Genomic DNA, 17,724 nt, shown 5'->3' with positions numbered 1-17,724 from the left:
TCACAAGGAGCTGTTTACTTGGAAGGCCCAAATCCAGAGAGAGGGAATTTTTCCCAGTAGCCCTGACCTCAATACTGCTTCCCACTGTGAGCCCCTAATTCATCTAGGACATTTTCACCTATAAGCTTAACTTACCCAAGTGATTTTCAAACATAATCTAACATGGAACACCATCTATAAGACAGCGAGGAATGCAGCTGCCCCGGTTGCAGGGTACCCCTTTGCTGCACCCATCAAATACCTAAATCTCCCTAAAGTTCAGTTCAAAACCATTAACTTCCACCTCACTGCTCCCACCAAAGACTCCCCCCGGCTCTTCTTTTCTATATCCTACTTTCTTTTGGCAGGATGATCCTCTCAAGTCCTACCTTTCCAAGAAGCCTTCTCAGACAACTGCTCACTATAGATGTCTTCTTCCCTGAATTACTTTATACAAACACACTTTACATATATTTGGTTGGCCCTACCGCATATGATCTAAATCTTCCACATTACTGCCTCAACTGTGATTTGCTTACTACTCAGTATAACAGAAGAGACAGCTGGGGTTACAAAAAAAGAGAGACCATTTTTAAAAATAATTTTATAAATAGATTCTTATACAAAGAAGAACACATATACAGAGCACCCAAATTACCAGTCAGGTGGACCCTAGCCTCTCTTTTGTGCACTGGGAAAACAGAACAGAGAACAGGAACAATATTCCATCTTGCTCTTAACTGTCTCCACCTATGCAGTCAGTTTTTCAAGTAGAGTTTCTATTCCTTTGCTGGTGTTTTTGTTTTTTTCCAAAGTGGGAATCAGGCTTTTCAGTCCAGCTTTGACTTTGTTTGCAACTTCCTGGTCAGAACTCTGGAGAAGGCTGGAGAGGAAAAATTTATAAAAAATTAATTTTCACAAACCCCCCTAGATCATCAGCAAATACCACCTGTAGCCAAAGTATAAAAGGATTCATTAAAGTTTTGTAACTATATATACATTTATTTTTTTCCATTCACCAGATGAATGATGAGGACCAGTAAGTAGCCTATAAAACCACATAAAAATTATTTTAGAATCTTGCTGGTAGAGTCACTCAAGCAAAGACATTTGTAGAACTAACTCCATTCCACAAAGAGTTGGTCCTATCTTCACTTCATCTTAGGACTGACTTACATCCTGCCTTAAAATTATTCTACACATATTCTTTTTTTTTTTTTTTTGTCTTTTTCCGTGTCCGGCAACGGATCGCAACCCTCAGTGTCGCCCCCGTACCGGACCGGGACCAGCAACGGGATCGCAACCCTCGGTGTTGCTCCCGTGCCTCGCTCAGCCAGTGAGGGGGAAACGGTCTGTATGTGGGATTCGAACCCTCGGCGGGAGCGCCACTGCGCTTCTCAAGCGGCGCACTACAGCAGTGCGCCACCGGGCCGGCCCTCTACACATATTCTATCTTTCCTTCCCCATCTACATAACACGCTCAAGAGCAGCAACCTTGCATTTTACTTCTTTATTTCATGTCACCACACGTACAGAGAAAGTAGCTAAGAAATGCTCACTGGGTAGCTGGATTAACACGGGCAAATGGCTACACAGAGAGATAAGGTGGGGGGATAATAGGTAAGAGTTATGTGTCTTCTCATGAAAGTCTGGAGCTTTACCTTGGAGCTTAACTGTTCGGGCATGAAACCTGTCTCTGACACTCAGTAACTGAAGAGCATGCTATTTAAATTCTCTAAGTCCCAGTTTCCTGATTGGTAGAATAGGATTAACAACAGAACCCACCTTCTATCTCACAGGGTTGTCTTTTGAGGGTGTCTTCTCATGAAAGTCTGGAGCTTTACCTTGGAGCTTAACTGTTCGGGCATGAAACCTGCCTCTGACACTCAGTAACTGAAGAGCATGCTATTTAAATTCTCTAAATCCCAGTTTCCTGATTGGTAGAATAGGATTAACAACAGAACCCACCTTCTATCTCACAGGGTTGTCTTTTGAGGCCTAAATGATCTTGTACCTAAAGCATCTAGCCAGAGTCTGACATTTAGTAAGCACTTAATAAATATTAGCCATTGAACAAAATAACCCTAGCCTCTGTTTTCTGAACCCTGCCTGACTGCTCTATTGCTGCAAGTGAATGGAGTCCCTGCAGCTGGTAACAGAAGGCCAATTTCTCTTTAAATGGGGGCTAGATCATAGGCACCAGACCACAGAACACCAGGCCTGCATTTCCTATTTTCTCCCCACTTCTTCAGGACCATATGTAAATGCTGACCCCTGAAACACATTCTAGAAAGAAATCACTTGGCATTTTCAAAAGTCCCTGGTCCCAATAACTTCTATCATACCAATAAAGAGGAGAACTCATCAGCACCAAGAAGCATTCTACTGCCTGGGGGAGACAAGCAACAAGTATAGCTTGCCACCTGCAGAGCTGTAAAGGTGAAAAGTACCCTTATCATGTATTTGTGACTCACTAGGTGTTTTTATCTTACACACCTTGGCTAACCACATAGTTACATAGTGTATAATAGTAAAACAAGTTAACACTTATTGAGCAAATGCCACAGATTAGACATAATGCTAGGCATTTTATATGTATCGTCTCACTCAGTTTTCATAACAACCTTAGGACTATTACTAATCTCATTTTACAACCAAGAAAATGAAGGCTCAGAAAAGCTAACAATTTCCCAAGGCTACACAGTAAGCTGGAACTGGAACCCAAGCAGTCTGTCTTAGAACCAATGCTCTTAAATGCTACAGAAGTCTGCTTCCCTGAGTCATTTTTCAGTGGGCATACAAGGTGATTTTCTCTTTTCACCTACTATAAAAATGTTTAGCAAAACAAACAAAAAAATTTTAAAAACTACCACCACAACAAAAAAACTCTGAAAATAAAACATCAGTTTTAAGTAAAATATAAACAAGTGAGGAATTTTACCAAAAAAGTCAAGCATCTTACAACATTCAAAAACCAAACAAAAACGATTATATTATTAAGTCATGTATAGTTCAACTTCCATTTAAAAACTCAAATAATTCATGTGCTCCTTTTCTAATCCTAAGTAGTTCTTCATAATAAACCTATAGTATCCTTCTTATGTTTGAAATACACCCAAGGATGAAAAACCTTTATAAATTAATCTCATGGCATTGCTGAAATTTCTAGTTAATTGAGTGTAATTAAAGAATGTGTCAGTAGGTGTCAACACTACAAATGCCTGGAAAAGAAATTCACAATGAAAAAGTTCATGTTTCAGCTAACGGATTCTGACTGTTCAACATCAACTGTAAAATTAACTGATTTTAATGAGAAATGAACAAAATGATCTGTAATACCCATCCATTTGGAGATACTGATACACCTGAATAAAGGAATGCTCTCGTGAGTGTGTGTTTGCAAGTATAGGTGTACCAGATCAAAGTATATATTGAAGAAACATTTAACATAATTGCTTCTAAGCAACATACAAATCTATTTTAAAATGAAAATTCTTAACAGAAGGGTTTCATCCGGGTACAGAATGCATGGAAATATCAATGACCTGTAAATTAGAAACTCAACACTAAGTCCAGGGAACAATACCCGAGATGGTCCTCGATTCACACATCAGTTTTCTCTCATTTTAAGTTAGAAATAAACAATTAACACACAGACTCAGTAGCAAATACTTTTCCAGTCCTTTTAGAGTCATTGAAAACAGTAAAAGAAAATAACATGTAAAGTTAAGCATGATTTAAAAAACAGCTTTGTCACAGTTTTCATAGGGACACAACTTATTCGTCAAAAAGAATATAATTATGTTTTGGTCAAAACCATAAATGTGGTGAAACTATCATAAGATAATTTGTGAATGTCATAATTTTGTGATCCTTGACATCCAAGACAGCAGTTTAAAAAAGTCTTAAGGACTGACTGAAAGAGTTATATTTGCTTTCTAATATTTGGTATACTTGTCTAGACCGTGAGTGACTGAGAATAATACCAGCCTACTGGGAACAATAGAACTGAAAATAAATGTGAGAGAAGTATGTCTTTTGCATGGCCTTACGCAGAGAAAGGGACACATTATACATACCTAGAAAGAATAATGGCACCTCGATTCACACTAGCCCAGGACTTCAGGTTCTTCATACCAACATGCTCTACAAGTGTTTTTGCAAAACAACCTGTAAAATGTATTGAAACTTAGTGAACATTATTTGCCAGGATTTATACTCCTACTCCCCATCTCTACTGTCCTTAAATCTGCAAATATATTTTAATAAAAAAGCTAATAAAAGAGTTCTCACCCAACTCCCTTAACACTAAAAATTCTTGTGCAGATTTATAGAATGCATTTTTAATACTGCCATTTCTTTGAATTCTGACCCAAATCCTAAATTTTTTTTAGCAGTGATTACTCAAGAAAAACAATGAATTCTTATAAAATGCTGACTTGGTCATGTTTGCATTTCTTTGTAATATTTAATGTTTAACCTTGACCTGAAAGTTACTCAGGGAGTAAATGTTTGACAGCAGCACCTCTTGTTTGAAATCAAGCTTTCCCTCATGAAGATACTCACCCAGAAAGGTGCCATTAACACAACCAGTGGCTGAAGAGTGACCATTCTAGCTTACCCCTGGCAATTTCTCTCTACAACACTTAAACATTCACCCATACAAAATACTATTCATCTTCTGTTATTCTAGTACTTCTGATTCCCAAGATCCTGGTATTAATGTCTTACTAACTGTGACAACTAAGTACAACTAATTCTTGGACAAAGGAGAAGTTCTGTTGGCTAGGATTTGATGCAGCTGGAAGTAGCGACAACCTACCTTGAAGGCAAATGTCTTCGTTAGACATTATATTTAATGTATAATTCATTAAAAGATACCTAAATGTAAGAACCCTTTAAAAATTCAGAGGCCAAGGCTATTCAGCCTTTCATGGCACCTACTAAAGAGGGTCAGAGACAGCTGGCAGGCAGATTATGTTTTCCAAGGGTGCCCACAATAATATCTCCTGCCCTGTGTGCTCTTCTAGAATACTGACACTCCCCCATCTAGAGGTGGAATCAATGTCTTCTTTTGAATGGGTGGACCTCTGTGATTGACTTGACCAAAAGAGTATAGAAAAAAATGACATTAAATGACTTCAGAGGATATTTCATGAAAGTACCATGCATTTACTTTGTTCTTTTGGGATGCTCACTCTTAAAAACCAACTACCATCTTGTGAGGAAGCCCAAGCAGCCTAGGAAGAGGAACTAAGGCTGTATGCTGGGAGTACCAACTTGCCAGCCACGTGAGTAAGCTACTGTAAAAGTGTGTACTCCAACCCCAAACTGAACAGTCCTAGATGACTCTGAGTAGAGCAGAGGCAAGTTCCACCAAGCCCTGATCAAATGATCCTTGTTTTGAAAACTACTAAGTTTTGAGGTGGCTTGTTACACAGTGATAGATAACCAAAACAGCTGGACACACAGCTGGACATACTCATTTGGTGCTACATGAAAATGACAAACACACTAGGCCCAAATAAGCATATTTTAGGGCATATTTTTAGCACATTTTAACTGAGAAAGAAAAATCACTAGAAAATTTGAACTGTAAGAGTAAACAAGACAACTTTTCTGGCCTAAACTCAACTATGTTTCAGCTTTTTTAATAATGAAAAAGATGATTCAATACATTATTTTTTCTTTAATACTTATTACAAGCTTTCTCTTTTCCAAACAACAAAAACACCAAAAAACAAATTATCAGTGAAAAATAGCCTCACATCCCTATTTTTAAAGGTAGAGAGAGAAGTGACTGCTCCACTGCTCCCTAGCCATTACAACTGCAACTTGCCTGAAGACATTAATTCATGATCTGTCACCTTTTTCAGACAGAGAATAATAGAAATCCCAAACTGTTTTAAGTCAGCCGGGGAAAATCTCTTTAGTGGCTTTAATACCAGATGAAGTCTGAATTTAGTAAGAGAAGGTCTGGTTAAAGACAGGACTGAGAGGGGAATGGTGTGCAACTTTTAATGCTGTCATCCTCTTGAGAGCTGTTTCTACTGAGCAGCTGTGAGGCTTATAAAATACCAGGAAGTGCCAAGGACTGGCTTGCTCTTTGGTCACATGTGTTTCAATGCCAAATAAATAGGCACCAGTCCAAAATACTCACATAAGGATAATTTTCTTCTGTTTGTTCTTAAAACTAGAGATAAATATCATGCCTTTCCTTTTCTTAATTTTTTTTTTTTTTTTTTTTTTTTTTGTGGCTGGCTGCTATAGGGATCTAACCCTGGACCTTAGTGTCATCAGCATCATCCTCTAACCAACTGAGCTAACTGGCCAGCCCCTACATTTTGCCTTTCAACTGAGGTAATGATATTCACAGTTGGGATCCCCTACCCCCTCTCACCACCCTCAAGAAAGAAAATGGGATTTGAGTGCACTGACCAAGCCAGGTTAGAAGTCTGAAGTAACAGAGAAGGGAAGGCAAAGTAAGTGAGGGAAGGTGGGAAAGAGAAAGAAAATTAAAGGATTCTTGGACACAAATTTCTAGGGGGAAAAGCATTATTTGCAAGCACTAAATCATTTCTTATTCACTAACATCATCATTTCTAAACACTTGACAAAATTTCATTTGAACTTAAATGGCCAGTATAAAGTTCAAGGATGCCAGGAATTACTTAAATTCCACATAATATACAAGAAAGGGTCATGTTTCACAGCCTACCTTCTCTTCCATTTTCTTTCAACTTTTTATCTTGCTCTATTAACCACTTCAGAACTAGATGTCCAGCAGGATGTTCTGCAACATGAAGCTATGAGGGGAGGAGAACATGTTAATTAAAAAAGCTGTTTTCCTCTACACCTTTGCCTACAATTCATTTTATATCACCCCATACAGATAAGGACTCAGCCAAGTTGAAAGTTCTACATTTAAAGGCTTAAGAGGTCTTTATGTCAAATGACCATCACACCTAGAGGAACCAGAGATCCATTCCATTCCCCAGACTGAAAGACGGTCAAGTGAGATAATGTAGCTACTGCAAAGCAGTTCAGACTGAGCTTTGAGAGTTCCAGTTTGAACAGCAATACCACAAAGGTCACCTTAAGATCACACTAACCACTTTGCAGATTGTAATATGCAGTTCTAAGGTACAAATAAACCTATAGGACAGAATGCTACAGCAGAAACATCAAAACTTAATGCTGAATGATGCTTAAATATATGTGACTACCTAAGAGGAATTATCTGATGAGCAGGCCAAGAAAGCATCTCTTCAGCTCAATCTTACTCCTTTTCAAGGGCCAACTGTTCCCACAGTACCTAGGGTCTCTCCTTATCAAGTGGGAGACAACGGTTCAATATCCTTTCATTGGGCATTCATCTTTCCCCACCGTCAACATCTGCTCTATGAAGGCAGGGGCCCAGGCTTCTCTAAGATCCATGGCCCACTTCTCTTTCCTCATCCTATGTGTCAGAAGCACCTTGGGCACTCAATACTTGGCACTGATTTTATTCATAACCAAATATGTGTCTGTACCAAATATTTCCATGCACCAGGCTTTGACCCAGAGGGTTAAAGGTAATTAAAGATGAATACAATGTAATTGCTACTGTGGAAAAGGCTCTTGGTTATTAACAGGCATCTCCCTCCCCAGCTTTCTTCCCTGCTGACACTCCACCCTCTCCACTCACATTTTCTAAAGACCCCCGCTTCGATCTCAGGGGACACATCCTGACTGGTCTCAACCAGTCTTGGTAATCCAATTGCTTCTGCCAGAGATTGGTCCAGAAGTGGATATGTGACTCAGTTCTGCCCAACAAAACATCAGGGAAGCCTGTCTGGAGGTTTTCTTCCCAGATCCGGCGGAGAACAGCCTTCCTGTTTTCACTCTTTTCTTATTGCCTGGGACTGGGATGCAAGGATGTGGGCTGAGGCTGGGAAAGCCGCAAAGAGAGTATAGCAGGAAGGACAGCGAGCCAGAGTGATGCCAGCACTGAGCTGCTGCCCTAAATCTGGCACTAGGAACCAGGGTTTTCTTACCATGGTGATTAAGCATCTAACTGCTACCACGAGGCATTTCATTATTTGCAGGAAAGCATTCCTCACTCCAACAATTACCCAGAGTACTAGTGAGAGTCTTTAGATTTGGACTAAAATTCAGGATATTACTATTCAGTTCCCACCATATCCTGAACAGATTACCTTGTTGTACCGTGACAGTTACCTTGTTGTACCGTAATGCCTTGCTTGCATGTGTCTCTCCAATGGATCCCTAGCTGTTTAGGGGCTGGGACCCTGTCATTTCATGTCTTAACACTTTTGTAAACATTCAGTACAAATTTACTGCATTTCTGATTAATGAATGAAAGGCAAGAAACCCGAATAATAAATTACTTCATATCCTCAAATTGTAGAAATAATAATGAAAGGCTGTTGTGAAAATTAAGTGAAGGCAGAGGCCACTGCCTCAGAAAATAGTAGGTTCCCCATAAACACCTGTTTGTCAGGAGCTCACAATCCAGTGCAGGACAAAGGCCCTGTGCAATCTGGCCTCGGCCATCCTCTTCCCTTTGCCCACTGATTTTCAACCCCCTGTGCCTTCTGCTCTCAAACACGCCCGGCTCCTTCCTTGCTTAGTGCTGCTGCACATGCTGTACCCCTCTGCCTAGAATTTTCTTTCTACCATTTTTCACTGAGCTACTAAGCCTTCAGGTCTCAGCTACTTTTACTGCCTCCAAAAAGCCTTCCTAGGGATAGGACGGCACTTACACATTCTTATACGATACCATAGAACCTATAGTTTTCCTTCATAGCTTTCATCTCAATACTAACTTAAGCAATTATTTGTGTAAGTAATTATTTAAATAGTGTGCTCCCCCAAATGGTCAGCTTTTGGGAAGGCAGTGTTGGCCACTATCTAGCACATACCAGGTGTACGAATCAATGAACTGAAGATGCAAGGCAGAATAATATGAGGCCCAAATAACACAGGCAGGAAAAATTGTTTCATGATGCAAGATTAAGGAAGACTTCGGGAAGGATTCTGGGGACGTTGGATGAGGAAGGTTTTCTACGGACAGAGCACAAGGGAATAGAGAAATGGGCAGCACTCTAGGCTGAGGGAGGAAGTATCCACAGTAAATTCGAAAGGGAAATTAATAGTATAGAATATGCTGGAAAGATAGCCTACAGCCAATCATGGACAACAGAGCCACAGTAAGAAGATTTTGCAGCTTTCCTGCCTGTCTTAATACAGCACATTACCTCTCCATCCTTGCCCCCGGGGTGAAGTTCTGCTGCTGCCAAGCTGGCAATGGCACTCATGGCAGGCTGAATGTCTCCAGTGGCAGATCCCAGGATACAGGACACCAACACACACACAGACTTATCCAGCACCACTTCTTGGGTGTGTTTTTGTAGGTAGTTTAACAAAGCTGGAGAAATGGATTCTAAGAGCTCGCATCGACGGATCTCTGCATCTTTCTTACTGTTGGAATATGTTGAATGAGATTTTAAAGTAAGAAGATATACGGCAAAGGAAATATGGTGATCTTATTATCACAAAAACCTCAAAGAGCTTATCAGTCTGTCTCATGCTCTATTTTAATTGTTTACCTTTCTGTTGAGCATGTAGACATTGAGTGATTTCAGGGTGTGTTCTATCTGTTTTTCATCTTTGTGCACCTGGGATCTGAACAGTGCCTGACGTAAACAAGCACTCGGTAAATAAAGTTTGGCTTATGTAATACAAAAAACCCAACAGCAACTACAAAAAAAAAAAAACCAAAAAACCAACCCACACAAATCAATCCCTAAACCCAAACAACAACAAAATAATCCCACAAGACAACACGTTTAGACTACTTTATAGACTTTCCACTGTAGGATACTGAAATATGTGGTACCAGTAGCTTTGAAAATAAAGCAAAACAAACCACACATCTGAGTGCCTACTAAGTGCTCAGAAGTGCTCAGAAGTGTTCTTTTGGCACAATACTTCTATTTCCTTTCCAAGATAAACATTTAAGAATATGTTAAAACTATAGGATTAAGGGTTGGCTGGTTAGCTCAACTGGTTGAGAGCATGGTGCTATAACACCAAGGTCAAGGGTTTGGATCCCCATACCGGCCAGCCACTAAAAACTAAAACAAAAAATCTGTGGACTTAAAAATGGAATTCACCCTTTGAGAAGGGGGGGGGGGGGGGGCATGAGAGAGGGGTGTGCATATGTGAATAGGTTTCTGAAAGTACTCACTACTCAAAATTAATGAGGAATCAGAACAAAGGAATAGAGTCAAGCCATTCTCTTTGCTTTTACCTGTGTGCATTTCCATCGCCTTTCTGCAGAACTTCAATGATTTCTCGTACCGTATGTGCAGGATCTCTGGGGCTTAGTAAATACAATAGGACCTTCCTTCCATATTTGTCATTTACTATGTTGGGCAAAGAACTGATAATTTCCTATAAAATTATAAATAAAAAAAAAATTGAATCCTACACTCTCAAAATAAAAGTACACTTGTGATTTGACTGGTAAAGAAGAATACATATTCAACTATTTTCCCCAGCATATTTAATGAAAAATGTGGAGCTAGTTCTGAAATTGTCTCATAAAAGCACAAAGAGATTTACACATGGAACACTGAATCAATTCTCTGCTGTAACTAGTATTACTGAACAATCCATTTATGTTAACTGACCAAGCCCAAGGACTCAGAAAATATTTAAAGGAATTATCTTTATTCATAATGACTAATATTTCTTAGACCACTATTACTAAGGACATTGCTTGCTGGGTCACTGAAAACACAGTTAATTTGCAGCCACACTTAAATAAAGCATCAGCATCAATGAAGAACATTCCTATTAGAATTTCCTCACTGAAATGTAAGGGAAGGGAGATAAAGATACATTGTTAAATAGAAAAAGTAGATAAAGGCTTTTAAAGTTAGGTTGCTTGTTCATGACAAATAAAGGTTGTTTAACTATTGCACTGAAAAACAAAAACGGAGGGGGAAGGGAAATTGAATCCAAAAAGATTCCACCCAGCAGTTACAAATTATATTGTATGACATCTTAAATCAACATACCCAAGAACAGTAACCCTCATTCTCTAGTCGCTGAAATTTAAGTGACAAACGTGATGTCATCCCCACCCTAACTAAGCTCCTGTGTAAATTTGCTGATGTTTTTGAAGACAGAAAAGTCACTGTTTAAAAATCTTCAGTTTGTCTCCCCCCACTCCCCTAACATTCCTATTTCTTGTACCAAACCTTATAAATATTCAAGTGCATGTGCATTTGAGCACCACAGATTCTTTACAACTGGCTGGGGCCACAGAAAGAATTCAGACCAACTCGCCAGGTTTACAGGTGAAGCATCCAGCCAGAAAGGGTAATTTGGCAAAGGAGGAACATTATCAGTGGCAGGGCATCAACTAGTCCTGGTCCCCTGGCTCCAAATCTAGTGAGTTTCTTCCAAAAACATGCAACCTCCTCTGAAGGGAAGGAATTCCCTATGATAAGATTAGGAGTAACAGTAGCTCACACTTGTTAAGCACTTACTAGGAGCCAGAGACTGCTGAGAGCTGTACATCTATCATCTTAAATAATCTTCACACCACCATGTTCAGTTTCCATGACTCCAATCCCCACTAAGCTCTCCTAACTACTTCTGAAGAAGATAACCACAGATTTTCTCTTTCCAGACAGTGCCAAGGGATGGGAATCTCTCTGGACAACTGGCACAAGGGCTGCAAGACGGGGGGCAAGAGACAGCCCTACCACAAGAAGCAGAAGTATGAACTGCCCACTCCTCCCCCCAGCTGCCAACACTAAGACTGGTCCACACCACATCCACATATCCACATGGTCCATGTGCAGGGAAGAAGTACTGTGCCCTGAGCCTGGACATGAGAACTTCTCTTGGGGCTCAGAGTGCTCGAAAAACAAGGATCATCGATGTTGCCTACAGTGCGTGTGATAACAAATAGTCCACACCATGACCCTGGTGAAGAACTGCATTGTGCTTGTTGACAGCACACTGTACCCACAGTGGTACGAGTCCCGCCATGCACTGTCCCAGGCCACAAGACGGGGACCAAGCCAACCCCCAAGAAGAAAGAGATTTTACACAAAAAATGATCAAAGAAAATTCAGAAGTATGATGAAAGGAAGAAAAATGTCCAACTCCACAGTCTTCTGGAGGAGCAGTTTCAGCAGGGCAGCTTCTTTGCATGCATGGCACCGAGACCAGGCCAGTGTGGCCAAACAGATGGCTCTGTGCTAGAGGGCAGGAGCTGGAGCTCAACGCGAGGAAAACCAAGGCCCGGAAAGGCAAATAAATCTCCCTCCCTCCTGTCTCAGCTCATGTGATAAGGGTGTTTATTGTTCTATAAAAAAAGAGTCCCACATAAAACATAAAAGTTTTCAGAGAATAAATTCAATAGATCTAACCACCTCAAAATGAAGATAATTTCAACCACCCAAAGAAAATGAACTTAAAATTTCAGTAATACAAGGGAAGACAGAAAAAAATGTACAGAACTTACTGCAGGGTAGGGAGCTGTTTTGTAATCTGAAGGAAAACAAGCCCCAAAGTGGATTCAATATATGTGTTTTTGATAATGAAGCATTTAGTGCCCCAAATATCGGGTACCTTTAGTTTACCTTTAGAAACCTGTTTTAAATTTTAACTTCTAACTCTTTTAAACTCATATAAGAAGACGGATGCTTTAATTTGTTGTTCAATTTGTTAATTTGTTAAAAGAAAGAGGTGAGAACGGTACACAGACCAGGCCAATTTCTAGTCTTAAATCAATAATAACAAAACTTTTCTGTCCTCAAAAAAAAGGACCCTGGAATATACCACCTTTAAAACACTTGTTTTTATGAGGGAGAAATAAAATGGGGGAGTATACAGTGAACAAGTATAATGGCTACTTTTTATTTTTAGTTAACATTTTTTTCTTGATATAGGGAGGAAAGGGAGGAGGTATGAAAAGTGCAATGTATTTCTCAACGTACTGAACTTTCTCTATGGATGGCACTGTTAAGGACTAATCCAACATATACAGCTTAAGCAGAAATAGTTTTCTAACACGAGAAACTGGGACTTCAGGATACAGATAAAACCTATGTATAAATACTACTCAAGGACTAGTCCTCAAATTCCTGGACTTTCTGAAGCTTGTAATTAAGGAATTTAGAATCTAAACTCATTTTAATTAAGGCTTTTGAAAGAGTGCGATGTTTATAAATTAAACATTCTATTAAGCTAAAAATGCTTACTTAAAAATGTAGTATCTATTAATTCTCCCCCCTCTCACCCTCATTCCAGCTTTCCCCTATCATCAAAATCATATATCTTTGAAAAAATAAAGGAAACAGTATGTAAGTGCTACTATATTATGGAGTACTAATTTATTTCTCTTTAACCTGGGTTACAGAGAAAGGGGAGGGAAATTTCTAAATTAGCACCTGGAGAGTATTAACTATTCCAGTAATATGTATAAATAGATAAGAGACAGCTATGGCATAGTTAATTTTGTGCTGAATTTGGTCTCTGGAGCCTTGAGTTCAAGCTGTGTAGCCTTTGGCAATTCCTTTAACCTCTCTGTGCATTAATTCCCTTATCTGTAAAAGAAAATGATACACCTGCCTGACCCATGCACTATGACCAGGAGCACATCAGAAAATTCAACCTGCAAACTGAAAACTGCTATGAAAGAATTATTTTCATATTAAAAACACACCTCTTAGTATACAGCATCCTTAACTATGGAGATTAAGAAAAGCTAATGGAGTCATAAATTTTTACCCTCACAAGAGAGAAAATGCCAACAATGAAGGTCCAGTTTTAAAGGTTTTGGCTTAGTTACCCCTTACAAGAATCAACTTACAGAAAATCATGACAGGGCCCATTTGTTGTAACTTCTCCTTATGCTGTAAAGCAGGCATGTGAACAGAAGGACAGCATGGGGAGAACAAAAGACCTCTCTTCTGAAGACATCTCTGGCCAGCTCTGACCTCTTTGTATTGAACCCTTGCCAGATTCCTTGGCACTCTTGTTTTGCCAATCCTCTTTTAAAAAGGAAAGGTAAAGGTTAAAATTGAAGGGTGTGCTTAGGAAGGAGGGTTCAAATGCACACGCATTTTCAGTGGAGGACAGAAGTGCATAAAGCAACACGTTACTGAGAATTGAGCCTATGGAGTACACTTTTATGGTAGGTTGTGTGTGGGGACAAAAAGAAATGCAGACTGCTTTAATCACAACAAGCTAACATTTAGCAGAAGAGGCAAGAAAGTTAATGAAATGTTAAAAACAAAAAAGGAGAGATTTAAATACTGGTTAAAAGAACTGCAGAGGGAAGTTTAGATCATGAGGCAGGCTCTGGAGCATTCTAACATGGTGACTTTATCCAGAAGTCCACCTATTTGGTTGCACTCAAAAATTGGAAGATCTAGTTTAATGGGTATAGTGTTTCAGTCTTGCAAGATAAAAAATTCCTGGAGATTGTTTGCAAAATAATGTGAGTATACTTAATACCACTTAACTGTACACTTAAAAAAGGTTAGGAAGACAAATTTTGTTATCTGTATTTTACCTCAATGGGGGGAAAAATTGGAAGGTTTTTTGCCATGGAGCTCATACTGCCAGAGGTTGGAGCTGAGTGGTGGCCACCACCTTGAACAGGGTGTGTGCTGTCTCCATTCCTCATGGTCCACAGCCCCTTCCCCTTTCTGCCCATCTCATACCTGGTCTGTGTGTCCAGTCAAAGAATGTTTCTGAATTTATGAGCTTGGGGTAGATCATAACTAACTGCTAAACAAATGGATGGAGCACTTCTGATCAAGATGGCAGAATAGATGGTCCCAGTCTCACTCTCTCCCACAATCAACTAATTTACAACTATTAAAATAGCAATGACTGCCAAGCTGGGGCCAATAGAGCTCAGGGGAAGAGGAGGAGAGACCTACATAGTTCATGAAGGCAAGAAAAGCCACAATGAGAGAAAGAAAGGACTGCTCTGATCATTTCAAGCCCCAGCCCCTTCAAGCCTGGCCCTGGTGAGCCCATGGAGCAAAAGCTGGCAAAAGCCACAGCTGTGCCCTTCATATGAAGTTGCTTGGAGGTGGCAGGGGAGAAGAGGGCTTTGGTGGCCCTAGCAGGGTTCCCGTGGACCCACATAGGAGTGAGGGGACACAGACAACTGAAAAAGGCCAACTCTAAGGCCAATGAGTCATCACAAGAGAATGATGCATGGCCTTTCCCATAGGAAGTGTTTGGAGCATGGACAGTAGGGGAGACAGGCCACCAGGGGAACACTGGAGCACAGCATTGTCAGCTAATCTGCCCTCCAATCAGCACAGACGCACTCAGTAGAGACTGATCAGGAATATAGAACTGCAGGGGGGTGAAGTTTGCTGAAAAGACTCAGGCCCAGGTCAGAGTTTCTACACACCCCAGGTGTACTGGACCTCACAAGACCCAGAAGTGCTTACAATTAAAACTTGAGCTGTACAAAAAGACTTCCCTGGAGAATCAGCAGCAAAGCAGCAATTAAGCCTAACCACAGGGCTAAAGTGTTGGTTCCCACAGGAAGTTCCCCCATTTTAGAAGCAAAGGACAACATATTATTTCCAGTGCACAGTTTAAGTGGTGGGATAGCAAATAGTGAATAATCGAATACAGAACTGAAAGAAAAAAAACCCCCCACAAATCAGAGACAAAGTTCTGATATCAACCAGTAAAGGTTAACACTACCAAAGAACATCTATAAAACCTAGAAGGACCAGAAGACCCCAGAATCCCAAGCTGTGGTGGGGGGAGGGCCAAGGGCTTCAGGCACCATCCCCCCATCTGACATCCATATCCAGCCCAGCAACGACCAGCAGGCCACCACTCAAGGCCCCAGGCTCCCAAGCCTGGGCAGGTGGGGGTGGGGAGCCAAGGTCCTCAGCCACACCCCCTTAAGTCTGCATCCAGTGCAGAAACGCCTGAGCCGTCGCCAGAAGCCCCATGGACTTGCCTGCCAGAATGGGGGGTGGAGGGGGCTGTGCGCCTCTACCATGGCCTCTCCTACCTCCTCCTCTCCCTCTACCCTCACCTTTTCCTTCTTCCCCTTCCCCGCAACTGCTCTACATCTTAGAATGTAAAAATAATAATAATAATAATAAAAAAGTAATAAATTTTTTTTAAAAAAGGATGGCAAAGACAAAGACTACAGTAGTTGAGAGGCTGGGGAGACCAGATGTGGCTGGGAGATCACAGAATATTATCTGGTGACTGGACTCGAGCTTGTTCTTAACAGAAAATAAGGAGTGATTATCAGGATATGATTTCACCTGACATTTCAGGAAGTCCATTTACTCTGAATGGAATGCTTAGCTACACTGAGTTTTCTTGGCTACTTTTAAAAGCACTGCATAATGCAATAGGTTTTGTAGTGGCTGGATGGGAAATACAGATGCGTGACTCTATATAAACATACGCGTAGCATATTTGGCAACCCAGCAATCCTGTTAAGTAAATGCCTTAGAGAAACTCTTCACACGTACACAAGGAGACACATACAAGAATGTTCACAAAATTATTCGAACCAGCAAAAACTAATAAGAATTAAAATATAGTTTTAAAAATCATAAACAATCTAAATATCCATCAACAGGAAAATAGAAAAATAAATTGCAGTATATTCATATATAGAGAATACTATTTTGGCAGTGAAACATGAATGATTTAGTTCAGGGGTGGGCAAACTATGGCCCATGGGTCAAGTCCAGCTTGCAGCCTGTTTTTGCACATCTTGCAAGCAACGAATGGTTTTTACATTTCAAAAGGTTATTAAAAAAACAAAAACAAGACAAAAAAGAATATGTGACAGAGACCATATATGGCCCACAATGCCTAAAATAATCACTCTCTGGCCCTTTATAAAAAAGGCTTACCAATCCTTGAATCTTATAAACATAATGCCAAAAGAAAAAAGCAAGTTGCAGAAGAACACATACAACATCATTTACAGAGAACTTGTAAACATGCAAAATGATACTATATGTTTACCTACATAGGATGAAAGGATAAGGAAATGTGTACAAATCATAAATGCTGAACTCATCACAGTAGGTGTGAGGTGAGGGCGGGATACAGGATCAGGGATGGGCACACAGAGGGCTTGAACTTGAACTGTATTTGTCAAGTTTTACTTTTTATGTCAGATGGTGGGAGACTGGGTGTTCACTGTATTATTCTTTATACTTTTCTATATATTTTAAGGCTAGTACATTTTAAAATATGTATCGATACTTATTCACCCTCAAACAGCAACTGGCCAGTATACTTATTTCCTTTCCTAGGAACATTGCTGTCAAACCAGCTGCACTGTATCAGTGACTTCAGGGTAAACTGAATCAAATTTTAGAAGCATGTTTATTTTGGAAAGTAAAGTAGGTGAGAAACAGTTTCTATCCATTATGAAATGTGAAGGGCTTAGCTGACCAGGCTGTAATTTCAACCTGACATTCTGGGAAGTCTGGGTACTCTGGACAGAATGCTTAGCAACACTAAGCTTTCTTGGTTATTTTTAAAAAGCACTGCATACTACAACAGGTTTTGTGGTGGATGGGGCGGGGGCGGGGGGGGGGAATGCAATTAGCATTCCAGAATTTTATCACTAGCTAAATAGTTTAATGAGAAACAGAAACCATTGAAAAATTGTAAGTTAGAGGCAAAAGAAAAGAAAAAAAA

At 40.1% G+C, this 17,724-nt stretch overlaps 1 protein-coding gene and 1 pseudogene across 1 annotated transcript in view; one reads left to right on the top strand and one right to left on the bottom strand.

Moving 5' to 3' along the window:
* Positions 1-554: 554 nt before the first annotated feature.
* Positions 555-17,724, bottom strand: part of KIAA0020 (KIAA0020 ortholog) — a 37,909-nt gene continuing 20,739 nt past the window's right edge. Inside the window, exons 12-16 of the mRNA XM_008589273.1 lie at positions 10,295-10,437; positions 9,240-9,462; positions 6,698-6,785; positions 4,059-4,149; positions 555-862 (exon numbers count right to left, since the gene is read on the bottom strand). Coding sequence (XP_008587495.1) covers positions 730-862; positions 4,059-4,149; positions 6,698-6,785; positions 9,240-9,462; positions 10,295-10,437 — 678 coding nt within the window. The 3' untranslated portion in view covers positions 555-729. The remainder of the gene's footprint in view (positions 863-4,058; positions 4,150-6,697; positions 6,786-9,239; positions 9,463-10,294; positions 10,438-17,724) is intronic.
* On the top strand, positions 11,697-12,319 carry LOC103604697 (annotated as a pseudogene).

The sequence above is a fragment of the Galeopterus variegatus genome, unplaced genomic scaffold (assembly GCF_000696425.1).
Source record: "Galeopterus variegatus unplaced genomic scaffold, G_variegatus-3.0.2 Scaffold5344, whole genome shotgun sequence".
In the NCBI taxonomy this organism is placed as follows: Eukaryota; Metazoa; Chordata; class Mammalia; order Dermoptera; family Cynocephalidae; genus Galeopterus; species Galeopterus variegatus.
This window is presented reverse-complemented; position numbering and strand designations above follow the sequence as displayed.